The sequence below is a fragment of the Hylobates moloch genome, unplaced genomic scaffold, assembly GCF_009828535.3.
Source record: "Hylobates moloch isolate HMO894 unplaced genomic scaffold, HMol_V3 SCAFFOLD_18, whole genome shotgun sequence".
In the NCBI taxonomy this organism is placed as follows: Eukaryota; Metazoa; Chordata; class Mammalia; order Primates; family Hylobatidae; genus Hylobates; species Hylobates moloch.
This window is the reverse complement of record NW_026652293.1, coordinates 63,476,866-63,503,761: the sequence shown is the minus strand read 5'-3', so window position 1 is coordinate 63,503,761 and position 26,896 is coordinate 63,476,866. Positions and strand designations below refer to the sequence as shown.

At 45.2% G+C, this 26,896-nt stretch overlaps 1 protein-coding gene across 3 annotated transcripts in view; it reads left to right on the top strand.

Moving 5' to 3' along the window:
* The window catches only part of CUNH1orf198 (chromosome unknown C1orf198 homolog), a 31,350-nt gene extending 28,307 nt beyond the window's left edge, over positions 1 to 3,043 (top strand). For 2 of the 3 annotated variants that reach the window (XM_032136779.2, XM_032136780.2), the window contains exon 4: positions 266 to 1,121. In XM_032136779.2, coding sequence (XP_031992670.1) covers positions 266 to 322 — 57 coding nt within the window. In that variant the 3' untranslated portion in view covers positions 323 to 1,121. Of the gene's footprint in view, positions 1 to 265 lie in introns of all 3 variants that reach the window. The other variant, XM_032136778.2, reaches the window with a different exon arrangement.
* Positions 3,044 to 26,896: the final 23,853 nt, after the last annotated feature.

The following is a 26,896-nucleotide window of genomic DNA, read 5'->3' as shown; positions in this document are numbered from 1 at the left end:
AAGATTTATAGAAAAATACAGAGACATTGTTCTTTTCTCTGTAAGGTCTCAGGGGTTAGTGTTGAATGCTGGCAGAGTATAGATTGCATTGAACTTTATTTAATCTTCTGATTTCAAGCACTGAGATAAATTGAGGTCAGGGAACCTCTGAGACAGAAGCAGGCTCTTTTATCTGGGTCGTTTTAAATGAGATGCTGTTTTTAGATTATGCATAACTGAAAAAAAAAAGACTCGTCTTACTTCCATGTTTTTGTCCCTTCTGCAGGTCAGCTCAAGTAATGTCGTCTTGAAGACGGGATTTGATTTTCTGGACAATTGGTAAAATGTATCAGAAAAATACAATGAAGAACCCTAAAATGTTTTCCAAAGTGGTGTGGTGGAGGAGGATAAAAAGGGCCACCTTTTCCTATGTATTTTCCTGGTTTCTTGACACTCTTTTCTTAATCATTTGGAAACTGGTCAATATTGCCAGATTTTTTTCTTTTTTGGTAGAACCAGATATATATGCTATTTTCAGTGATTTGATAACAGAAGTTTTACATTTGGAATTTTTAAGGTCTGTTAATAATTCAGGAGATCTTGTAAATAAAACTTCTGTTCCCAGCTCCACCCAATTTTCCCCCTCCTCAAAGGATGTGTTTCAGCCATGTCACAAAAATCATATAAGTGATTTCCATGTCCTTCTCCATTATTCCCCCTCCCCCCTCCGCTTTTTACCATACGGGTTCCTTTTCGTGGGTGATTGACGGTGCTGTTATCAGCCATGACATCGGCATGCTGGCCATGACCCTGGAAAGACTGGCCCCCAGCGACGTTCTCAGCCAGTGCTCGCAGCTGTCCGGGGCTTCTCTGGCGGAAGCCACGTCTCTCACATCATGTGCCAGCCTCCACCCTCACGCCATTTCCAGGGAACAGACTGCGGGTATGTGGCAGTGTAGTCTTTAAGCTGCCCTGATACATATTCAGAGTACGGATTGTTGTTTAAAAAGAGTTGCATGTTTAAAGAGTTTTGTATTAACTTTTCATTATTTTGTATCTAGATTATCAACAATGGGGCTACCACTTTCCTTGGTTTTGTATCCATTTCCTCTTGGAAGTTCTTGTTGCTTATGTGACCTGTCGGTTGTTCCCCGGACCGGGCACCTGCAGGAGTCAGGGCAGACGGCAGGCGTGGCTGGAGGACAGGGCTCTTCTGCTTAGTTGTGTTAGAGTCTCCCAGCATGGGACTGGTGGGAGCAGTGGGCATTCTTTATCCCAAGGGCTAGCCAGGCTGCATCATGACGGGCCTTCCCCAGCCCTGACCACCACCAGAAGCGGAAGAGTGGAGTTTGCGATCAACTCAGCAGTGCCCGTGGAGACCTGCGTAGTGTCAGAGCAGCAGTGTCTCTTGGAGCTGGTGCAGACACCAAGGCCGCCCAGTGGTACAAGGTGGCCCACCTCCCCTAGAGAAGCTGCTGCACTCAGAGGCTGCCCTGCCCAGTGGCCCCTGAGCTGCGGGAGCCTGCAGGAGGCATCCGAGCAGAGCCTCAAGCCTGGTATGGCGCCATCTCCACGTTGCCATCACTGCGTTCTCACCTGAAGCCTTAATCTCTGCGACCCCTGCCAGTGAGCGCTTGGTTTCAATACCAAAGTGTGTCTTCTTTTTTTTTTTAAAATGCCTGTTTCATAGGACCTTCTGAAATGATTTCCAGAATATTTTATCTGGCTCCAAAATAAAGCACATAGCAACTCACCTCAACCCCTCATCACCTCCAGGAAAGTTTCTGCCAAAGCTGTGGCATAGCCAACTTTTGGTTTGGTTCTTGCCAATTGCTTTATGTCCCTAAACCTCATGTAGATCCTTGGGGTGTAGTTTATCTTTCTCCTTCAGTGATTTACTGTAACTTTTCAAATATTGGTTCTTTCTGTACCATTTAAGTATAGTTGATAAATGCGAGGCAGAAAAGGTTTCAGCATGGTGGTGAGGGAAAAAGGAGCTTAAAATCCCAGTTGGCACGGTCTGAGCAAGTGCCAGCTCCCCCCGGGGCTAACGGCACTGTTCACACAGGGATCCTCAGAATCAGCGGCCACCTGCCTCCACCTTCTGCCTGGAGGGCACGGGGCTGTTGTAGAACCTATGGTAGCAAATGTATATGTATGAGTTTGTATTCTGTAGTGTTTGTGTAGCACAGAAGAAAGACCTGTGTCCTAGACAGTAGACCAAGGTTATCTGCCTCTTGGGAGAAATTCTGATTTCTTTCCCACTTTCTCATAAAGCCCAATATTCCCTCCAAGTTCTTCTTGGTGCTGAGGGCTATAGGAATTATTGAAAGCTTCTGCCTCACTTAGTACCGTCTGGGGCCCAGCACCTAGCAATGTTAACTCTATTAACAATGTTTCTTAATGGTATAGCCTCCTGAGATTAAATGTAAAATCCAAAATTAGGAAATCTTGGAGGGAGTCCTCAAGTTGTATCGCTTTGCTGTACTTTTGGAAGAAGGGACGACCTGGAGGACATGGGCTCGTGTGTGGGTCTTCATCCTGCCTGACCAGCAGATCTTCCTCTACACCTTGGGCAAAGTCTATGCAAAGATGGTTTCTTAGCTCTCCATTTGCCGTATTTTTCCTCCCATGCATCAGGAGGGAGTTTCTCAAGCCAGGAGTTTATATTTATTTTTTAGGAAATACACACTTTTCAGGAGAAACCTGAGCATGATTTTGGATCCTCCACCTCCCCCCAGTCTCTGCACCTGGGATTCAGCTCAAGGATTCAGTGTCTTCATTTTTACACAAGTTCCCCCAAGAAATCAGCAACCAGCCTCTGTTTCATCTGGGGGCCCCTCCCTTGGCCCCCTGGGTTTGGGGGTGCTGCCCCACTGGGAACAGCGGGGGTCTGTCACCCGTCTGAGCCGCACCACCCTGTGTGGATTTCAGGAACAGCTTCCCTTTCTTTGCGTCTCCCTTTCTTTAATTAACGTTTTCAAAAATAATAAATTCTTACTGACGACTTGTAACTTAGTCATATTTTATACTCGTAGCCTTTAATAAAACCATTTAAAAAATGCTATTTGTGTCTGTGATGGGCCTCTGCTGGTGTCAGGAAGCCTGTGGAGATGATTGCAGTTGAACACAGAAGAGAAAAAGGGGTTCGTGCTAGTGAAAGCTAGCTTAAGCCACTTCCGGAAGCCCGCTTTGCAGTCTTGGCACGGTCCTCTCTGCAGGTTTGTGGGAGGTGTTGGCTGCTAGCAGGAGGGGTGGGCTCTGTCCTTGGGGGGCTCTTGCACACCCTCGGGCGAAATGGAAGCATCGGCAAGGCTTTCCAGACAAGCTTATTGTACTGGGTGACTGGCTCCGAAAAGCTGCCTCCCTGAAAGCTTTTGTGTTGCATCTAGTTAAAGCTGATTTTTGGTGGGAGGATGGGGAATAGAAATGCAAAATAAAACATGGCCAGTCAGTCCTATTCCATTCATTAAAGTGTAGGTGGTAAATTACCAACTATAGATTAAGGAGATGTCAATTTCCCATATCAAATAAGCTTTTAAGACTAAAAATGGTGAAAAATGCTGACTTAGGCTGGCAGACTTCTCCTAACTTACGCACAGTGGGACCTTGCCACTTTCGGGACTGGAGATTTCTGGGAGAGTGAGTAATTGCGACTGCCGACTTAGTGGCATATAGTATTTGTGATGAAGTTTGTGGGTCATCAGTGTTGGATGATTCTATCTACACATTATGAGAGGAAACAAAATAGCTCCCAAGCTTCTAGGTTTGGCAGTAACTCAGTCTGTGTTATTAACACATCTTTTAAAAAGGGGGAGGAGCCACCAACATAGAGGCAAAACCCAGGTGTATTCAGCACTTTGTAGCCAGGGAGGGAAAATGCTGAATCTGGGGGAACAAGAATGCTAGCTGTTGGGAGTGGGACCGTTCATGGCCTTTTCTGGGAGTTTTTTGGTTTTTTGTTTTTTTTTTTTGCTCCGAGGCAGTCTTCTGATGAACTTACCAGGTTTCCGGGAACATGGGTACCAAGAGGGAGCTCCCTAGAAGGAAATCAGTGATTCCGAATCACACCTAAACTGGGGTAGAAAACAAGTGGGCAACCCAGGGTATAAGATAAACTTTAAAAATTAAGAACAGGGCATTGGTTTGCTAGGGAGGAATAAAAAAATGCCACAGGCTGGGTGGCTTCAACAGAAGCTTATTTTCTCACAGTTCTGGAGGCTGGAAGTTCGAGATCAGAATGTCAGCAGGGTTGGTTTCTAAGGCCCCTCTTCCTGCTGTGTCCTCACCAAGGTCATTCCTCAGTCTGTGCTGTCTGTGTCCAAAATCTCTTCTTATCAGGACATCAGTCGTATTGGGTTAGGACCCACCCTAGCCACCCCATGGTAACTTATTTACCTTTGTAACGGCCCAGCCTCCAAATAGTCACAGTCTGAGATATTGGGGGTGAGGACTTCAACATAAAGGAATTTGGGGTGGAGGTGGGACAATTCAGCTCCTAACAAGCAGTAATTTGAACTAGAAACAAAAAAAAATACCCCTCATAATGGCAGGCACAAATACAGTGTCCAGGAGTCAACGTAAATGCATAGACTTCTTTAAGGAAAACCCTAAAAGTTAAATAGAAAAATTAGAGGAAGATCTGAATAATCCTGGATGGGATAACAATATAAAAAAGTTACTTCTTCCCAAATAATTTCATAAAGTTAGTGCAACTTTTTTTTTTCCAGAGGTAGAGTCTCGCTCTGTTGCCCAGGCTGGAGTGCAGTGGCCCGATCTCAGCTCACTGCAAGCTGTGCCTCCCTGGTTCATGCCATTCTCCTTCCTCAGCTTCCCGAGAGTGCAACTTTAATAAAAGTTCCTGTTGAGTAGTTTGAGAAATCTGATAAGTTATAAACAGAGAAATAGTTCACTAAAGAAGTGAGGTAGGGATGGCTTGCTGTGTTGTGAAAACATGTTTACAGTTTCTGGGTATTTGTACAAGGACAGACAACTAGACGAATGAAACAGGACGGAGAGCTCAGGGACAAAGCCATGTGTCTTTGGGAACCTAATTTACAATCCAAATGGCACCACAAACTGGCAGGGAAAAGGAAGGATTCTCGCTATACGGGGGGATGAATTTGCACAGAAAAATGTAAAGTGGATTCCTACCCAACACTATGCAGAAGGTAAGTTCTATGGATTAAAGACCAGATTGTAATAGGTAAAAGTGTAAAGCTAATAGAGGAAAATAGCTTGTGACTTAGGGCAAGAAAGGTCCTTAATAAAACTTCAAAAGCACAAACCATAAAGCAAAATAACCTGATTACATGAAAGTTTAGATTTCTGTCAGATGGATAGAGTTAATGCGTGCACCACCACACCTGGCTAATTTTTGACAGATTTCTGTCAGATGGATAGAGTTAATTAGCTGAGAGAATGGAGAAGATGTTTGCTATGTCAATTCCGATAAAGCACAAGCATCAAGAATATAGAGGGCACTCCGGTAAGTTAACAAAAGGAGGTCAGTGATCTCAATAGAAAATTAACAGAGAAAATCCTAAAAACCGTCCGTCTATGAAAAGGTGCTAAAAATAACTGGTAGAGAAAAAACAGTAGAGATCTGGATCATGCCAAGTGTTGGCAAAAATGGGATAAACCAGTGGTTCTCAGCTGCAGAGACTCCCCCCACCCCAGGGGATATTTGGCAGTGTCAGGGGATGTTTTTTATTGTTACAACTGGGGAGGGAGGTGCTACTGGCATTCGGCAGATAGAGGCCAGGGATGCTGCTAAACGTCCTACAGTGCACAGGGTGCTTCCCCACAACCAAGAATTATCCAGCTCCAAAGGGTAATAGGGTCAAGGCTGAGAAATCCTGAGGTAGAGGAACTGTGCAGCCAGCGTGTCAAGAGTAATCTGGTACCATTTTGCCAAATTATTTATACGTGTATCCTGTGACCCCATCATTTCCCTCCAGCATATATATATCCCTTAGAAGTTCTCACACAGCTACTTAAGGGACCTGTTCATTGTACAGAGCTGTTCACTGCAGTGCTGTTTGTTTGTGGGAGTTGGAAGCAAGCTGGATGTCTATCATTGGAAGGAGGGCTAGGTGCAGCCACACCATGGAGTATTATGTAGCAATTAACAGCAATGAATTAGATGTATACATAGAAATATGGGTGGATCTGAACAAGCATATTATTGGAAAAAGGAAAACACAAAATGGAATATTGTCTTAGTCCCTTTTCTGTTGTTTATAACAGAAGAGCTGAAATGGGGTAATTTATAAAAGGTATTTATTTCATACAGATGTGGAGGATGAGAGGTACAAGGTTGAGGGGCTGCATCCGGTGAGGGCCTTCTTGCTGGTGGGGACTCTCTCAGAGTCTCAAGGTGGTGCAGGCTATCACATTGTGAGGGGACTGAATGTGCTGGTGTGCTAGCTCAGATCTCTCTTCCTCTTCTTATAAAGCCATGAGTCCCACTCCCATGGTAACCCATTAAATTAGTCCACTAATCTGTTAATCCATGAGATTAATCCACCATAAGGACAGTGCCCTCACGATCCAATCACCCTTTAAAGGCCTTACCTCTCAATATAGCCACACTGGGGATTAAATTTCAGCATGAGTTTTGGTGGGGGGACATTAAAATCGTAGTATATATAACAACACCACTTGCATAATTTTAAACATATGCAAATAAACAAGGTATATTTAACAGAATAGAATGGTAGCCTATGGGAGGAATAGGGGTGGAAATACAGGTGGCAGGAAAGAATATAACAGAGGGGTCTTAAGTGGACCAATGGTAATCACGTGCCAGTAGGCGCCTACTTGCAAAGAAATTTGATATTGTGTGTCACTTAAGTCTGTTACTGAGCTCTTACATCAGACAGGAGTCTCATTTATTTAGCTGGCTTCTTAGATCAGAGGTGGTCCTTGGCTGACATTGATTCAACGTTTTGTGACTTGGCTGTTTGGCTGCAGTTGGTGTCACTCTCGATAGTTGTGTGACTCTATAGTTCATCAGCTGACGTGTATAAAGCTTACTGGATCAATGCAAGTGGGTGAATGTGCAGGTTGGGAGGGGAGTGAGAGTAGGAATTAGGGACACCTGGTGCCCTATTCCTTGGGGACAGAAGTCACACAGGTTGTGTGAGGTCGGGGAGGGCACTCTGCAAAGGAAGAAATGATTTCATCAATTGGCCAATGGCTTCAGCAACCTGAAGTTTACTCCAATGAAGTTTGTCATGCAATAAAATCACAGACAATAATGTGTGAGGATTTCTAAAATTATTTTAAGTTTCCTAACTACATTACAGAAAGTGTTGGAAAATATAGTCTAGTGCTTTAACACAATATCAGCATTTTAAAGCATATTTACTTCCAATCTTTTATTATGAAAATAGTCAAGTCCAAGTGGAAGGCATGTATCTTACAGGGACAGCCCAGATTGGAAATGAGATCCAAATGCAAATCTGGAAACCACATGGGCCCTGGCAGTTCTCTTTGTGTCATGCTCTCTGTTTCCCTCCCTCCACCCCCTCATTTTGTTCTCCTTCCCTGATTCATGCCAACATCCAGCCCCAGAGTTATAATACTGTAACGTATTTTTTCTTCATAGTTCTTACTGTGTTGCAGCCCGGTGCTGGGCACTGGGGATTCAGCAGTGTATAATACAGACATAGTTGCTACCCTCATGGGGCTTATATTCTAGTGGAGGAGACAGACTAAATATATGACTACACAAACAATTTTATAGTTGAAAGTTCTTAAAAGAGAATTTCTGCTTCTGGCAATGATAGAGCAACTGGGACGAGGCTTACCCTCTTGTTATAAACAACTAGAAGAGTATACAAAGTATGTGAAACAACTGTTTATAGACTTTGGACAACAGGCAATGTAGAACTGTGATCCTTGGGAGAGAGGACATGAATGAGATAAGCTGTATGATTGTCACGGCTTTCTGGCTTGAGGCATTTTCTAGATTGTGTTGTAGGAGGTGGGGATTCTAAGCACAGCACGAAAGTTTCTCTGAGCTGAGGAGAACAAGTTTGGGGGACAAAAAGAAGGCTGGAATTTGCATGAGGGAACTGTGCAGAGAAAGAGCTCCAGAAATATGCACTGGAGTCTCCTTGAGAGTGTTGGCAGTAATTTCTGGACTATAGCACAGGGGAGGGGGAGAAGTACAGATAGAGCCTGGCAGTTTTGCTTTGCTAAGGAGGATGAGTTTGAAGTTGGGGAGGCCAAAGGGACTAGAATTGACAGGGCAGAGTTCCAGAAAGGAAGGTTTCCAGAAATCTGCATAGAGATTGCCTTAAGTCTTTGGCCAAAGACCAGTCTGTACGTGTGTGAAACTTTAGTGTCTGGACAAGATCAACTTCCAAAGAAACAGCAGTTATCAGGGAGCTACAAAAATGAATAATTCCCAGAGTTTACATGAGGCCAAGAATCACTCAACTTTCCTCCAGCCACAGTGCAAACCAGGTTGCATATGTGGGGCTCTCACCAGAGCTGCTAGAAGGGCCATGCATTAGAAGTGAGGTTAACTTTGCCTTAGAATAAAGAGTAGTCTAGATCTGCCCTAAAAGAATTTTAAAACAAGGTATGAAAGGATCAAACTGATTCGCAAATGACTTAGCTGCTACCAGAATAGGCCCAACACTATAAAAATATCACAAAGGGCTGGGCCTGGTGGCTCGTGCCTGTAATCCCAGCACTTTGGGGGGCCGAGGCGGGTGGATTGTTTCAGGTCAGGAGTTCAAGACCAGGCTTACCAACATGGTGAAACCCTGTCTCTACTAAAATACAAAAAAAATTAGCTGGGCATGGTGGCGGGCGCATGTAATCCCAGCTACTAGGGAGGCTGAGGCAGGACAATTGCTTGAACCCAGGAGGCGGAGGTTGCAGTGAGCCGAGATCGTGCCACTGCACTCCAGCCTCAGCAACAGAGTAAGACTCTGTCTCCCCCACAAAAAAATAACAAAATCTAGCACTAAACAACATTAAATTCACAATGTTCAGCAACCAATAAAAAATTACTTACTAAGCAAGAAAATGTGACTCATACACAGGAGAAACATCAGCTGATAGACCAATCCAGAGGTGACAGAGATGATAGAATTAGCACACAGGAGATTAAAACAACTGTGATAAACATTATGCAAATACTCAAGGATGTGAAGTAAAATGTGAAGATGATGAAGAGGGTAATGGAAGCTAAAAGGACAATATATAAAATAAAAATTTCCTGTATCAGATTAAAATTCGATGACACACTGCAGAAATTATTGAACTAAAAGACATAGCAGTAGAATCTGTCCAATGTGAAGGACGGAAACAAAAAGATTGGGAAAAAAGGAACAAATCCTCATCGTCATGTGGGGAAATATTACAAGATCTAATGTGTGAGTAATGAGAGTCCCAGAAAGAAAAGAGAGAGAGGAAGGGATCAAAAAATTTGAAGAAATAATGGCCAAACTTTTTCAAAATGTGATAAAATTATAAACTTACAGATGAAGTTCAATGAACCTGAAGTAGGATAAACACACACACACACACGAACATACCAAAGCATGCCACAAGTGACTGAAAATCAATAATAAAGAAAATCTATAGAACAGCTAGAGAAAAAAAGACATGAAGTACAGAGAAGGAAAAAAATACAAAAATGACTACAGATGTTTCACCCCCAAATATACAAGCTTGAAGTAAGTGAAACATTTCACTCTGTTACCCAGCCTGATGTGCAGTGGCATGATCATGGCTCACTGTAGCTTTGACCTCCCTGGGCTCAGGTGATCCTCCCACCTTAGCATCCTAAGTAGCTGGGACTACAGGTACACACCACCATGCCTGGCTAATTTTCTTTTCTTTTCTTTCTTTTTTTGTTTTTTTGAGATGGGGTTTCACCATATTGCCCGGCTGGTCTCAAACTCCTTGGCTCAAGCAATCTCCCACCTCAGCCTCCCAAAGTGCTGGGATTACAGGCATGAGCTACAGTGCCTGGCCTGGAACATTTTTAAAGTGCTGAAAAGGAAACTAGAACTGCCCACTTAGAATGTAATGTCCAGCAAAAAATATCATTCAAAACTGAAAGCAAGCTAGTCATGGTGGTGCATGCTTGTAGCCCCAGCTACTTGGGAGGCTGAGATGGGAGGATCACTTGAGGTCAGGAGCTAGAGGCTGTAGTGTGCTATATCGCTCCTGTGAATAGCCACTGGACTCCAGCCGGGCAACATAGAGAGACCCCCTCTGTAAAACAAAAACAACAAAAATTGAAGGTGAAATAAAAACTTTAGATACACAAAAGCTGAGAAAACTTGTCACCAGTTGACCTGAATTACAAAAGAAAAAAAAAATTAAAGGAAGTTCTTTAGGCAAAATGAAAATAATACTAGACAGAAGGTTGGGTCTCCACAAAGGAAGGTAGAGTGAAAAAATGATAAATATGTTGGTAAATATAAAAGCCTTTTTTCAGATTTTAAGATGTTTAAAGCAAAAATAATAACAATGTTTCATGGTATCCATACTATGTGTTGGAAAGAGATCAAACTAGAGCTCTCTAGCTGAGGGGTCAGACTTTGACACAATCCAAATCTGATGCATAGCATCTGTAGAAGTAAAATGTATGAGAATATTACAAAGATGTGGGGGCGAAGTGGAAGTATATTGTTGCAAAGATTTTATCCATGAAGTGGTATTATTATTATTTAAAGTTAGACTGTTACAAGTTAAACATACAAATTATTAACTATAGAGCAACTATTAAAATCACAGCGAAGACGTCTAGGTAGTAAGTCAATTGTGAAAATAAAATGTAAGCTAAAATTTAATCAACAAGAGAACAGGAAGAGAGGAAAAATAGAAATAAAGGAGAAATGGGACAAGTGTAAAGCAAACAGCAAGGTAATAGCTTTATGCATAACTACCACATATCGATTATTACATCAGATGCAAATAGCCTAAACACTCCAATTAAAAAGCAGAAATTGTCAGGATGAAAAGCTGAGCACGGCGGCTCACGCCTATAATCCCAGCACTTTGGGAGACCGAAGTGGGTGGATCATGAGGTCAGGAGTTCGAGACCAGCCTGGCCAACATGGTGAAACCCTGTCTCTACTAAAAATACAAAAATTAGCCAGGTATGGTGGTGCACGCATGTAATCCCAGCTACTGGGGAGGCTGAGGCAGGAGAATTGCTTTTACCCAGGAGGCGGAGGTTGCAATGAGCCGAGATGGTGCCACTGCACTACAGCCTGGGTGACAGAGGCTGTCAAAAAAATAAAAATAAATAAATAAATAAATAAGTAATTTTTAAAAAGCCCTACTATTTGATGTCTACAAGAAAAACACTTAAAATTTCTAGTGGGAGCTTCGGGGGACACCTTGGAGAGACCTGTTGGCTGGTCTGAGTCCTTCCACTGGAGAGCTCTGGGTTCATTTCTTTCCTACATTGAGGGTTTACATCCAATTTTTGTTGGGAAAAGGTTCTGGTGAAAAGACATAAATAAAGGTGGAAGACCCCTGGGCAGTGAAAGTGTTCGAGTTGCTTCCACTGTTCTTGTTCTCTGTCCCTGAGCAGTTCTCCAGCTCCTTTGAGTCGGCCTTGTGGATCCTCATAGCTGCCCTAGCTTAGGAGTAGCTTGGCAGGAGGTACCTGCCCTGCCATTTGACAGAGCCAAGCTGTCCCAAAGAGTTGCCACCGGCCACATGCGGCTACTAAGCACCTGAAACGGGGCTAGTGCTAACTGAAGTGTGTGGAAGTGTAAGGTACACACGAGATTCCCAAGACTTAGTATGAAAGAAGGCAAAATATTTCATTGATACTTTTGTTATATTGATTACATGTTGAACTGATATTCTGGATATATGGGATTAAATAAAATATAACATCAATGAAAATTAATTTCCCTTGTTTCTTTTTAGGCTTTAAATGTGGTTACACATAAGTGATAAAAATCACATATGTGGCTTGCATTGTATTTCTGCTGGACAGCACTGCACAGAGCTTCACCCCCTTTCGGAAGGCCTTCTGTACATTCTTTCATTTGACTCGTATCACGGCTCTATGTTAGGGTTAAGGTATGTATTGTATGAAAATGAGTCACGTAGGCAGAAGACTGAGGTCTTGTCCCCACTTATTTCTGTGACTTTGAATAAGTCTGTTTTCTTCTCTATAACACAGATATAATCATCCCTTCCCTGCCAGCCCCACTGGGTTCGCAGGAGACCAAGTTAGAAGACTCTCAGGGAGTAGTTGGTGTTCTTAGTCTCATGAGGAGGAAGGGAGAGCATATGCCCCGAGAAGTGAACTGGCCTGTCCAGGCTGGGCACAAGGCACATCCCCCCTGGGCCAGCGTCATTTCTCTCCAGCAGGGATTCCACCGCTAACCTTACGGGGCCATGTTCCCTTCCACCCACTGCTCCATCAAATCATCAGATTAATTTGACAGGAGAGGCCCCTGCAAAGGGCAGGTTTGCCTTTTGGCCCACCCCAACCTTTGGGGATTGTGAGCCAGGAAAATAAACAAGATTGACCTCAAAGAAGCGTACAAAATGGGCCTTGGGTCAAGCAGCTTATTTCTGCAGCAGCTCTTCTTCCAAATAGCCGATGGGTTTTGAATCTTTACCAGGCTATTCCTTCCAATGACTCCCTCACCCCTTGAAAAAAATGATGACCATATTTCTCTCTGTTTTCCAGTTGAAGAAATAGAAGACCATAGAGGCTGAATGTTCTATTCAGAGGCATCCAGCCAAACAGCTGCAGAGCCAAGAGCAGCAGCCCAGGGCCAGAGGAGTGGGGCCAGTGAGGTGAAAAGCAGGGTTGTACGCAGGAGGCAGAGACGGAACAGCTGGCCGAGAGCAGCCCATGGGGAGGGGGTGGACAGGCTGGCTGCTGCCCAGTCCCAGGGGCCTCTTCAGAGACATGGTGCACAGATGAGTGGCCATGATTTTCATATGAATGAGTTCAATGAATGAGTTCTTATTCAATGAATGGGTTGTCTCATAACCACAGATAGGTTGGGCACATTCTCTGCTTTGGGGGTCAGAAGTCCTTTTCCTGGGTGAGATGGCTTCCCTGTGGTGGGTTCAGGCCTCATGCTGCACTCAGCTTCTCCCATGTCTAATGGCAGTGCTGGCCGCTGACTGTGCCAGTGTCAGGGCCTGGAAGACCACGTGGCCTTGCCAGAGCATGATGTGGGTTTGATTGTTGTTGGATAGCAGGTTGAAGCCATCCAGAAAACAGCCACATTCTCTGTAGTGTGGTTTCTAAAAGAGCATCACTGACTGCTCACAGTTGGGGTAGGGGTGGGGTCGTGGATGGGGAAGACACAGGGAGTGGCAGGAGGGGTGACCCGGCCTCAGTGACCAAAGAGTGCCTGGGCCCTACACAGCTTGAATCTTAGATCTGAGCTCCAGAGGCCTTGGCACTGTGTGTGCCTCCTCCACACTCAGCTCTCATTCCTTCTGGAGCACAAGATTAAGAGGGGTCTCCGATCTTCAGTTGCTTGTGGGACCCTCCTGGATAGCACCTCTAGTCTTGGCTTGGGGAGCTCCAGGTGAGGGTGTGCAGGAGGGCTGGAGATTAAGAATGGACTAAGCTGCACAGACTTCTCCTTCCCAGCCATGTGATGTGATGGATTCTATTATCTCTCTCAACCTCACAGGGTTGCTGAGAGGATTGAATAAAATAACTGTTAACATAATGCCCGGCACGCAGTAAGCATGCCATCAGTGACAGCCATTATTTTATTAGCAGTTGCACAGTGAATCGGGGGCAGCTGGAGGTGAGGGGGCAGAAGGTGGCTCCCTGTCCCGGTGCCCCAAAAGGCTTCTACACAGCTAGCCAGACTCCTGTTCTCCTTCCTTGCCACCACCTCTGAGGCCATGCCCATCCACTGAAGAGGGTGTCATGCCTTTGATGACTTTGCTCCCATTTCCAGGCCCCTCTTGCTGTGCTCTTTCTCCTGCTTCCTCCTGCATGCCACCTGACTCTGCCAGCTCCCTGCAGTGGGATTGGCTACCTCTGTTTTTCTGACTCCCCGAGGGCTGACTCCATAGAGGGGGTGTCGAGTGCCTGGACCTAAGTCATGCTCAAGTTCCCTCCAACACGCCAGCTCTCACCCTCCAGCTCTCGTTCTACTCAGCTCTTCCTCCAGGTGCATTCTGTGCCTGGCAGAACCAGAGCAGGGGTAGCGGATGAGGACAGTGGTTGAGAAGCCCTCCTGGCCTTGGGCAGCCGGAGAAGCAGGTGCCCAGTGTTGCTCCTGGCAGACCAGCCCTGCATACTCTGCTTTCTGTATTCCAGCCTGTGCATATCCAGCTCTGCTCTCCCCGGGGCCTTTGCCCTCCTCCTCCAACATGGGCTCTTGTACTGGTAGTGCACTGAGGCAGACGGTGCAGTTTTAGGGCCCCATGGGAGGCAGGCAGAACAGCTGATTTCTCCCGGAATCACTCAGTCTCCTTGCATCAGCCCACATCCCAGACTCAGTCAGCACTGATGCAGGGTTTCTGTGATCAATAAATAGCCTGCACTTTGGACAGTTTCTCTCCACTTCCCCTCATTGCCAGAATCCCAAATCCCTTGGGATTCTAGCCACAGCCACTTTTGTGATGCCATTTAGGAAACTGTGCTATTACATGAATGACCTGCTTTCCCAAACTGGAACACTCACGAAAATCCTCCCCTACCTGTTGGTTATGTCCCGTCAGGGGCACAATTACAAATTGCCTCAATTACCCCCAGGAAAGAGTTTCCGTTTCTAAGTGCCTTCTTATCAGTAAGTCACATAAGACATGTTACTTAACTTTTCTCTTTCCCAAGTTCCTCATCTGTAATGTGGGTAAAACAATAGTTTTATGTCATACGGTTGGTATGAGGACAAAAGGAATAACACTGGCAAGCACAGTCAACAGAGACTGGCACATAGCAGAAACCTAACCTGTGTTGTTTGTCGTTATCAGGGAGCTCATTATCAAAGCAGCCCGGAAGAAAACTCTGGTGCCCTTTCCTTCGCCTGAAACTTGGTGACAGCTGCATCCTATAGCTTGGAGAGTTGCTTACAGTTTTGTTGTATCAGTGTCTGTCTCATGTAGCAAATGCAAATCGAAGCAGGGATAGCGGTTTAGTGCCCTCCAGGGTTACAACATGTCCTTTCTCCCCATAGACTCCTGGTTCTTTGCTCAGCAAACTGCCATCTACCCTGAAACACATCTCCTGACTGGTGACTCATGTAACTATTTTTGGATTTTCTAGATTAAACTGTAATAAAAATCGACATAGATAACCGTCTCTGCTCTCTATGATCTTAATAATTCAGTCATTTTACAAAGCACCTTCACCTTCTGGCTGCCAGATGAAGGCATCCTTCACTTGCGTGTCCATTAGACTATGAGCTCCTTGAGAGTCAAGGCTCCGCCAGGCTTGCAGAATGTCTGGTCTCTGAAGCAGTGTCTGGCACCTGGTAGGCATCACTTCTGCTGGCTTCGCTGCTGCCACGTGGCTCTGGCAATTCATGTCGTCCCTCTGCACATCCTTGAAAACCCCATATGATGTGGGGGGCTATCTGGGGCTGTCTCCATGGCAGGGCAGCAAGAGAGACCATGGTGGGAGCCCCTGGCCCGTCCACCACCTGGAGTACAAACCGGACACCCAGAAGCTAGCTGGGCCTGAGCTGGACATTTAGTGCCAGAAAGTGAGTCATTGCCCTTAAGAAGAAGGCCTTAGGGAATGGTGGGGATATGGTCCAAAGAAGGGAAGAGGAATTTCATAGGTAGTATAGTTGGAGAAAAAAAGAACATTATTCCCCCAGTGAATACAGTTGACCTAATAAGTTGGTTTCATTCGTTTATTTCAGGCTATAATTTGGGCCTGAAAAATAGCCCTTCAGTTTACTATGTGACTTTTTTGGGACCCTGTGGCCTGGTGGAGATGAGACCTTGAGGATGAGACCTTCTGCTCTCTCTCCAAGCTCAGTGCCTTCGTGGAGGCAGCAGTTCCTAGACAAGTCTGTTGGCATCCAATACCTGGCTGACCCTGAGCCACCCTCCCAGGGGCATGGGACTTCAAGCCGTGAATGCAAGTCTTAAAAGTGTGAGTGGGGGCAGGGGGCCTCACTGGGGTTCTTGATTCAGGGGTGGATGAAGTCCAGGTTAGAATCAACACAGGGAAGTTTCCATTCTCCAAGGCTCTCCAAAGGCTCTGAAATCTGTCAGGCAGATGGAGGCAGTGGGAGAGAGACAAAAAGGCTCTGGGTTTGGAGTTCTGAAGTCCAATCTTGCTCTGAACACTATTAGCCATGTGTCACCTGCTCCAGGGAGGCAGAGGAGACAGGAACTAACCTGCAGTCCACAGGCAATCAGGGAGTCTGTCCACGCTCTGAAATGACACACACATTCTTCTGTGTCTGTGCATGTGCTGGAGGAACAGACTCATAACTTTTTTTCACCAGATTCTCAAAGGGGTCCCTGATTCAGAAAAATAAGAACCACTCCACAGAGGGGCTGCTGAGATTCTGACCGTCGCAAGCCTTCTGGAGTTCTAAATGGTGCTCCTGTCAGTTCCCTCCGTGGGTCTCCATGCTGTAGAGGCAAAGCCATGTGTCCTCGTCCCGCCCTGCGCCTGGCAGTGTGACTGAGAGGGGAAGCCAGGATAGGGTTCCTGTTGGATCCCACACGTGTTTCCTCCCTGGCTTGTGGAAGAAAATGCGTTCTCCAAAGTGCTGTGCTCTTCCTGAGTAATTGGAGGCAGATGCTCTGTTAGAACCGTTTCCTTTGGCTCGCTGTCCAGAGGCTCTGGGTGTCTCCGAGGATAGATGCGAGCTGGCTCAACATCTCCAGCACCCCGTTACTGGGGGATCTGGTCCAACTTTGGCACCACATCAGGGGTGGTGGCTGCCCAAGCCTCAGGGCCCATTTGCTGGAGGAAAAAGACACCACCTGTGACCTTTCACAGCCCATGACACTACCTGTCTTCTAGATACACAGAGACAGTTTTGTCAGCTTTCTCTCCGAAACCTTATTGTCTTTAGGTCAGGTCAGAAATTCATAAATGGGCAGTTTGGGTCCTGGGGAATTCAGTCAAATGAACTGGGCGAGGTAGGCAACAAATCTCTGGCGATGGAACCCTTTGACTTCTTGCCCTCTTGCCCCAGGCACCTCCAACCTTTTCGGGGGAAAACCCTGACCAGGCCACAAAGGTCAGCCACCAGGATGTGGAGATAGAAAAAGAAATGCTTAAATCTCCAGAGGCAGGTGAGCTGAAGCTTGTGGTCCCCCGGCTTTTCCTGAGATAAAGGTCCCTGTGAGCAGACTTCACTATAGGCTATTTCTGGAAATCCAGGCCAAATCCGTCCTTAGTCCACCGGGCTGGACTGCACCACCGCCACGGCTTCTGCTGCTCTGAAGGTTCACGCTCTTGGACAGCTCATTTTTGGTGTATACTTTGCTTCTTCCGGGCCTCTTCTCCCCTCTTTTAAAAAAGGCCTGCTTATTTATTTAGAGATGGAGTCTTACTCTTTTTGCCCAGGCTGTAGTGCGGTAGGGTGATCTCGGCTCACTGCAACTTCTGGGTCCTGGGTTCAAGTGATTCTCCTGCCTCAGCCTCCTGAGTAGCTGGGACTGCAGGCCCGCACCACTACACCTGGCTAATTTTTGTATTTTTAGTAGAGATGGGGTTTCACCATGTTGGCCAGGCTGGTCTCGAACTGAACTCCTGACCTCAAGTGATTCACCTGCCTTGGCGTCCTAAAGTATTGGGATTACAGGGGTGAGCCACCATGCCCGGCCACCACGCCTGGCCCCAATTTAAATATTCATTTGGCAGGAGAGGTGGGGAGTTTTATTTTCCCACCCAAAGGCGTCACAGTTAATACCCTGTCAGCTGCAAGTGGCTTCCCCAGCTGCCGGAACCCAGCTCTTCCTGTGGACAGAGGCAATATTTTCCCTGGACAAGACGAACGAGCAGGGCTCTCCCAGAACATCCAGCTCCTAAGCCCTGTGCCATGAACGGCCTCCGCATCACTGACACTGGCTTTTCCATCCGCCTGGCCTGGCCCTGGCCGAGTCACAGAAGGAGGAGCCAAGTTTCAGAGGAAAATAAGTGGAATGAGTGCTTTTCCACCACATGGACATAATTATGCCTTGGATGGATTTTCCCATTTCCATCATTGCAAAAGATCTTGCAGCGATCTTGAAAAGACAAATTGCCAGTGTCTTGATGCCTGCCGTCACCCGGTCCTGGGAGTGGGATGCCGGGGAGTCATTATCCCTGGTGTTTGTAGACAGCTGTACAATTTGCCATGACAGGCCTCCTGTGGCTTGGACAGTATCGGTAGTGGGCAGGGGCCTTATAAGCATCCCATGGTGCAGAAGTCCCCTCTGCCCACATCCTCCTTGTTCAGGGCCTCATCCCCTCCCCTACACCCACTTGGCTCTTCTGAGACCCTTGGTTCACCTTCTTTCAATTGCCAGGCCCTCCATCCTCTCCTGGATTTCCTGGTCTCTTTCCTTCCGCATCTATGTCTTTCCTCCCATCTGAAATCCCTTGGCTGCCGGGGTCTCCTGCTAAAGCTTAGTGTGAATGTTTCACACCCTCACTCTCCCACTGTCCACCTGCTCCTGCCTCCTGGCTGCTGAGCAGAGCTGGAGAGAGGTGTGGCCCTGGTCCGTTTCTTAGGGAAGCCTAGCCTCACTTTCCATGGCAGCTGGTCACTGGTGTCCTTCCTAAGCCCCCATAGCACCCCGAGCATCCCCTCTCCAGGACCTTCCTCTCACCTTTCCTCTAGAAATGGAGGCTCCAGACTGGCCTGGGCCCTCCTTTCCTGCTCTGGTGCCCTCTGTCATGCTGCACCAGGCGACTTGGGCAAGCCGCCTTGCTTCTTGTGGTACACTTTCTTCATCTGGAACGTGGGTGTGATGGTCCTCCTGACTCTTGGGCTCTCGGGAGGGTCACACAGGAAGCAGGAGAAAGGCCTGGCTCCAAGAACAACAGCTGCTTTATTGGGGCCACCTTTGGACACAGCGCTATCTGTTCAAAGCTGGTCCTTCACGCAGCCTCTTCAGCTTCTCTCTCCCATCCACGAGGATGGCTTCTCCCCATTAACCCCAAAAAGCCACCCGCCTGCCAGCCTCATGCCTGAGCTCCCCTACTCTACCTCCTGCCCTGCCTTACACGCTATGTACTCTTTTCCTTATTTATGCAAATGTATGGGGGCTCTGCTGCCCCAGGTTCTTCCTTGGGTAGCCTTGAATCCCTTCTCTTTTGTTTTCTTACTCTTTTTTTTGTCATCCCCAACATCCCAAAGTAAACTGAAACAATGCTCCCTTCTGTTCAAATAGTGTATCAGTTATCTATTGCCACACAACCCTGCATCAAAACAACATCAGAATTCCATGGCTTAGAACAATAGGCATCTATTTAACTTCCAGGTCCATGGGCCAGGGATTGGGGGTCTCAGCAGAACTGTTCTGGACTCAGACTCGGTCATGTGTCTGCAATCAGCTGGCACAGGGCCATCAGGGTGAATGAACTGTGTGTCCCTCTTGTACTCTGGTCAAGTTAGACTGCTGCGTTCTCATGGAAGTGGTTGAGAACAAGAACGAGGTTTTTCAATCCTCCAGTTGTGTTCCATTGGCTGACACAAAGCAAATCCCAAGGCTGGTCCCAGAGTCAGAGGGGAGGCACTCCAAAGTGGTAGGGTAGGGACTATGGCACAGGCCAGGAGAAGGGTAGGGCCACATGCAATCAATCTGCCACAGCTGGCACCAGGAGCACTCACTCCTCTATCACAGAGATCTGTTCCTGCAGCTGCCTCATTCCACCTCCACCGCGCTGCAGCTCCTAGTAGCAGGAACTACGTCAAACTCATGGCTGTATCTCCAGCATTTAATTTATCACCGTGCCTGGCTCATAGGAGATCCTCAATGGTAGTGGATTGAATCGAATGTTTCCTCTCATCTCAAACTCAGTCTCAAGGAGCTTATTATGCATTTTTTTTAAAGCCTACAGCATCCACTATTCCCATGTGATCTCCCATCCAAGTACTAACCAGGCCAGACCCTGTGTAGCTGACAAGATTGGGTGCATTCAAGGTGGTATGGCCGTAGACTGGGCCCCACTTTTAAACAGCTGTCCTTGTTCCTCTGTAATCAAATGCCCTGCCTCATTCCAGGGCCCACTCAGCCCCCAGTAGACCAAGCTCATGCTCCCTGTGGTCAGGATGCTTGATGGAGCCATTTATAGCAGCTGTTCTTCCCTACATCCTTACCCATCCATATCTGTACTTTTGAAAGCCACTGGTAACCTTTGAGCACATCCAAGCCATTCATCAGCATCTGAAGCCTCTCTGACTTTTCAGTAACAAGTAGGTATCTCTTCTTCAGAACATTCTCCTCCCAGCAGTATAGGACCATGGACAGAACTTGGCCTTCAGCCTCAGAGAGACCCAGGTTGCACCACCTTTCAGTGGTGTGGCTCTAGGCCAGGGTATCTGCTCCACTCCACTGTGGAGTTGGCTTCTCTCTGGGTCTTAGCTATCGGCCCTCTCCATCTCCTCTCTGTAGCCTTGAATCAAACTCCTTTTCTGAAGACCTAGAAGGTAACTGCACTTCTGGAAGCCTTTGGAGCCCAAGAAGAGGGAGGGTTTGGGTTGAGGGGATGTGTTTTTGTTTTAGAAGCAGTGGTGGGAAAAGCATGGACTTCAGATTCAAACAGGCCAGAGTTCAAATCTCTCTCTAGTCCATGCCAACAAAACTCTGGGCCGCGTGATACATCTCATAACATCTCTGACATCTCCTTTATTTTACTATTATTATTATCATTTTTTGGAGTTGCATGTTACTTTTTTATTATTACTTTTAAAAATTCTTCATAACACCAGGCTCCTGTAAGGCTCTATACCTTTAGGTGTTCTCTTTTCACACTTGCTTTCTTATGAAAGCTTGGCTTTTAAATTACTTATCTGAATTGGCACCTTTTAAATTCAAATCACTAGCCCCAAAATCTCCCAAAGAATCCACTCCCGTACTCTCATTTTCTGTCAGGATATTTTTACATTGATATTCCATAATGACCTCAAATCTCAAACTGAAATATACTCCTTGTCACAATGACCTATTTTGTTTTTGGTCTTGAGACAAGATCTCACTATGTTGCCCAGGGTGGTCTTCAGCTTCCGGACTCATATGATCCTCCCAGCCTCCGGAGTAGCTGAGGTTTCAGGCTCGTGCTACCACGCCTGCCTCCAGTTTACTCACTTGTGTTAGTGGGACCATTTTCTCCCTCTGTCCCATGATCACATCAGCCATCTTTGCTTCATCCTTCCTTTTCATGGCTCCTACCATTCTTTCTCTTCCATCAGGCTTTAGGCTGGCCCACCGCTGTTCCTCCAGAAGGTTGTACGGACATGAGTAAGTATTCCTCTCTCTGCGCCTGTTCTACCTTCTTTCAAAGACAACATTAGAATTCCTGAATTTATAAAGTGAGGAAATGAAGCACTGATTGGTTTTCATTTGTCTGGGCCACATGTTCCCGGGCACAATTAAGGGCAGTGTCTAGATACTTCAGACACGAGAAGAGGGCGAGAGAGACAGACTGAGAAACAAAATTCTCTGTGCTTCTCTTTCATCCTCTCTGAGAACCAAAAGTAGTACCAACCCCACACTCCTGGTGAATGCATGTGAGAAGCCTTGGCCTCTGGCCTCTTCACATCCTCAGATGCAAAGGCATGAACAAGGATGGTGGGATTTCTTCCACGCCTGGCTGAGTTCTTTCCAAGAAGATGATCTCATTTGTCTTGGTGAAAGGCTTATTTTTAAAATGCATATTCCATTTTCCATTATTTAATAGGCACATAATGCCTTGCAGCTTCCTTCAAAGTGATTTCATGCATGGTGATTCCATGTGTTTCTCCAATTCCTATATGCGCCTCAATGAATCTCTATATATTTCTTTCAACACTATGGTAATAAAAACACATTGGGCAGTGTGTGGCTATGGTTTCATTTCAGAAACACTTTAGTCTAGAACATCAATGCCCTGTGACTTAGGAGCAGGGCCTGAGAGGGAGACTGTATGGCAGATGATCTTGTACTGCCTCTTCCAAAAAGAGTTAGACAGGGGAGACTCTGGGGTGTAAGCGTGTGTAGGGTGGGAGGGGCAGGAATAGGAAATAATGTTAAATAAAAAAACACGACATTTATTAAAGATGGTAAGGGAGGCCGGGCGCGGTGGTTCATGCCTGTAATCCCAGCACTTTGGGAGGCCGAGGCAGGCAGATCGCAAGGTTAAGAGATGGAGACCATCCTGCCCAACATGGTGAAACCCCATCTTTACTAAAAATACAAAAATTAGCTGGACGTGGTGGCACGAACCTGTAATCCCAGCTACTTGGGAGGCTGAGGCAGGGGAATTGCTTGAACCCGGGAGGAGGAGGTTGCAGTGAGCCGAGATCACGCCACTGCACTCCAGCTGGCGACAGAGCAAGACCCCGTCTCCAAAAAAAAAAAAAAAAGAAGAAGAAGAAGAAAAAAAAGATGGTAAGGGATACTTTATTCAGGATCATTGAGATAGGTGTAAGGATCACAGCAGTGGCGTTCTGCAGTGGGGGAGAGAGATTGGGCTCAACTCTGAATACAACAAGGAAAAGTGAGAATTTATAGCCAAGGAGTAGAGTGGAGGGAGTGGTCACTGACTGGATGGAAAAATTACTAAGAGGAAGCATTAGGGCTAAGGGAGATTCTGGCTAAACCAACCCAACAGGATTCTTGCTGAAGGCAGGCCAGGGTGATCAGACATCACCTGGCAAATGGTGGAAGATGAGGAACCTGATCAGCTATTGATGGTGATCAGATATTGAGTGTGGACAATCTGGTTAAACTGACTTAGCAGGGTTCTTGCTAAAACTGGACAATGCAGACATGAACATGGAAGTCCGAAAGTTGTGTCCGTTTAAAAAATTATGTTTGCCAGAGCTTTCAGAAACATGTTGTAAAAATCATAGACAAACATGAAACTGGGAAGCTTTCAAAACCCAGGATTCAGAGAACACTGACAACTCTTTGCAAGAGGTTGCAAATTCAACCTCAGAGATGTCTGGAAAAATATTCTACTCAAGCTTGCTCTTGATTTCCAAAGATCTACAAATCTAGTGAAGTTCTTGCTGAAGTGAAAATAGCCACTAGCCAACTGCAGCTAGAGGTTGAAGCAAAGGAAGTTTGAAGGCTGATGGCTCCTCAGTCTCAGAAACCACCCTGTGATGAGCACGCCCACCAGTGATGAACACACTCACTTTCATGAACAAAAGGAGGCATGAACTGTCTGGACAGTCCCAATCAAGGGGCCATGATAAGAAGTCAAAGGCACGAGAAAACAGTGATGGCGATTTTTAAGGAAATGGATTTCAATTTAAAAGTAATCAGAACAAAGTTACAGTTTTAGTTGTACAGAAAAATTGAACAGCAAGCAGAGAGGGGTCTCATATATCCCCTTTTCCCCTCTCTCCTGCCACAGTTTCTCCTATCACTAACACACACACACTCATGCAAGCACACACACACACACACACACACACACACATTAACACTGATGTGGTACATTTATTGCAATTGATGAACCAATATTGACATATTACTATCAACTGAAATCCATCATTTACATTTGAGTTCACTCTTTGTGTTGTACGGTTCCAAAAGCACCTTCTGATTTTTGCAGAAAAATGCAAAATTTAATTTATAGAAAAAAACTTTATAGTTAGAAAAAATGTCTAAGGTGATTGACTACTCATTAATCTGAACTATATATTCTTTAGAAAGATTTATTCTGTGCAGTGTGTAAGTATAAAATTTGCATTACCTCTGGTCTTTCCTATAAGAGTTGTATCAAGAATTTCATCATTACAATTAATTGCATGCATGTATACTTTTCTATGGGAAATAACTTTTTACTAAAAACACATTACATGTTACCTCTAGACAACCTATAGTCATGGCACAAATTGCATCTTTGCTTTCTCAGATTGCAAAAGTCTTTGTGTAACCACTGTCCTCAGCAATTGTCACCATTACTTGGCCCAGTGCCATTGTGCAAGGAAGGAAGGTTTTGTCTTGGCTGAGTGGTAGGAGGACTAACACACTCTCTTCCCACATGGTGACATACTAGAGAGGATATTCTGGCCTCCCTGCAGCCTCAAGTTCTCTCCTCCCTGGGAGAATAGCTACTCCACAGATCTGTATCTGCATGGAAAGGTCATGCATGTGTTCTATGCACTTTCAGCACCACCCAGGTACAGGGTTTGTCAGTCTTAGGTGCCAATCTCTCAGCTCCACACTCACCCACATATACCCTGCCTTCACATATACCCTGCTCTGTGGCACTGAGGCTGGTTCTCTGCAAAACCCATTTCTGTTTTGTAGCTGCTCTTTGTGAGGCCGTGACAGTAAGAGGCCTGAAAGGAGACTGAGAGGCTTGAGGAGGAAGAGGAGACTTGCTCCTTCTTGTCTGCCTTCTGTCCACTTACTGTTGCTATGAGCATCACCCTGAATTCTCCACCCCAGCAGTAGTAGAACCTTCCTATAGCTGCAGCAAAAGCCAGTTTGCAGTTTTTCTAACCCTTGTAGAGCCCGCCTAAAGGCACCCTCTTCAGAGCTGCCACATTGCCCTCAGGACTAACCCATTCTCCACAATCCAGATTTAAGCAGCACTTTGGAGGAGTTTGCCCAGTAATGAATACATCTGATTCTTTGTTCACCATCTGGCTATTGCTGTTTGTGCATTGACTCCACTTGTCAGAACCAAAGACAGCAGGAGAGGTAAGTACAGCCAAATTCATCTAGCCTCTCAGTAACCTTCCTATAATCCATACTGCCAAGTGAGGTATCTGCAAACTACAGATACTTTGCCAACTGGCTTACTGTTAAGTACTGTGAATAGGAGAGAGGGCCTGGGAGAAGACCAAAACACAGAAAGAAGAGAGAATCTTCTATTTCTGGTTTGACAGTGTAGTAGTTTCTGGCAGTTGTAACACCAGCAAGAACAGGGTAGGTAACACCTGAGCAGAAGTAGGATTGATCTAGACTCTTGGATCCTGGGCAAAGGCAGTATCTTTTTGACAATTTCCAATCTCTGTGGTGCCTTCAACCATACAGCAGTACAAACTCAGGAGCACCACTCTCTTTTGTGTATGGAACAGACATGAATATTGCAGGGGGGAAGGAGTCTGAGGACTCCCACTGTGAGTGCATTAAGTTATCTGGAAAAAGGAATTTTGATATGTAATTAAGATTATAGACCTTAAAATAGGCAGATTTTCTGAATTTCTGAATTTTCTGGATAAGTCCAGTCATGGGGAAAATGAAAACTACTAAAATGCTGCTGTGGTCCCACCTAACAAAACTTAAAAGCAAGGCTCAAAAGGATCAAACTAATTTCAAATAACTGTGTCCCTGAACAAAGCTTAATAATATTTATAGGAATACAAAACATCCAGCAACCATTGTCTGGCATTCAATCACAAATCACCAGTCATGCAAACAAGCAGGAAAACACAAGCCATAATGAGGGGGAAAATCAGTCAGTTGAAACTGACCCAGAACTGACACAGACAATATATTTAGTAGACAAAGACATGAAAATGGTTATTACAACTGTATTCCATGTGTTCAAGAAGCTAGAAAAAAGATTGAACATGTTAAGTTAGGAAATGGAAGAGATAAGCTGGCATGGTGGCTCATGCCTAGAATCCCAGCACTTCGGGAGGCCGAGGCAGGTGGATCACCTGAGGTCAGGAAATCGAGACCAGCCTGGCCAACATGTTGAAACCTCGTCTGTACTAAAAATACAAAAATTAGCTAAGCGTGGTGCATGCCTGTAATCTCAGCTACTTGGGAGGCTGAGGCAGGAGAATTGCTTGAACCCAGGAGGCAGAGGTTGCAGTGAGCTGACTGCACTCCAGCCTGGGCAATAGAGTGAGACTCCATCTCAAAAAAAAAAAAAAAAAATAGAAAAAGAAAAAGAAAAAAGTAATGGAAGAGATTGAAAGACCCAAATTGAACTTCTAGAGATGAAAACCACAAGGGCTTAGATAAAAGATACAGAAAATGTGATTAACAGCAGAGTAGACATTAGAGATAAAATTTAGTAAATCTAAAGACAAACTAGCCAATCAAACACAGAAGGAAAAAAGACTGAAAAATAAATGAAGAGAGCATGTTAGCTATGGAATAACTTCAAGTGGCCTAATATACATGTAATTAAACTGTCCAAAGCAGAAAGTAGAAGCAGGGGAACAAAAATATTTGAATGAATAATGACATAACATTTTCCAAATTTAATGAAAACTATAAACTCACAAATCCAAGAAACTCAGTGGACACCAAGCACAAGAAACACAAAGAAAGTACAAAGGCACACTATAATCACATTGCTAACTACCAGGAATAAAGTAAAAATCTTAAAGGAAGCCAGAAAAAAAGACCCATTATATACAAAGGAACAAAAATAAGGATGGCAATGGATTTCTCAAAAAGAATATTGTAAGTTAAAAGAAAGTGGAGCAATGTCTTTAAAATATTGAGAGAAAAAAGAACAGTCAATCTAGAAACCTATACTCTATATCAAAGATACTATAACAAAGAAAAATAATCCCCCCAAAATTGGAAAATACACTGAGGTAAATGAAAACAAAAACACAACATACTAAAACTGACGAGATGCAGTGAAAACAGCACTATAAGGGAAATTTATAGCTATAAATGCATACATTAAAAAATAAGAACAATTTCAAATCAATAACTGAACTATACACTCCAAGGAACCAAAAATGGGAAAAACAAAATCCAAAGATAGCAGAAGAAATAAAATAATAAACATTAGAACATTAATAAACAAAATAGAGATATAAAAACAATAGAGAAAATCAACAAAGCCAAA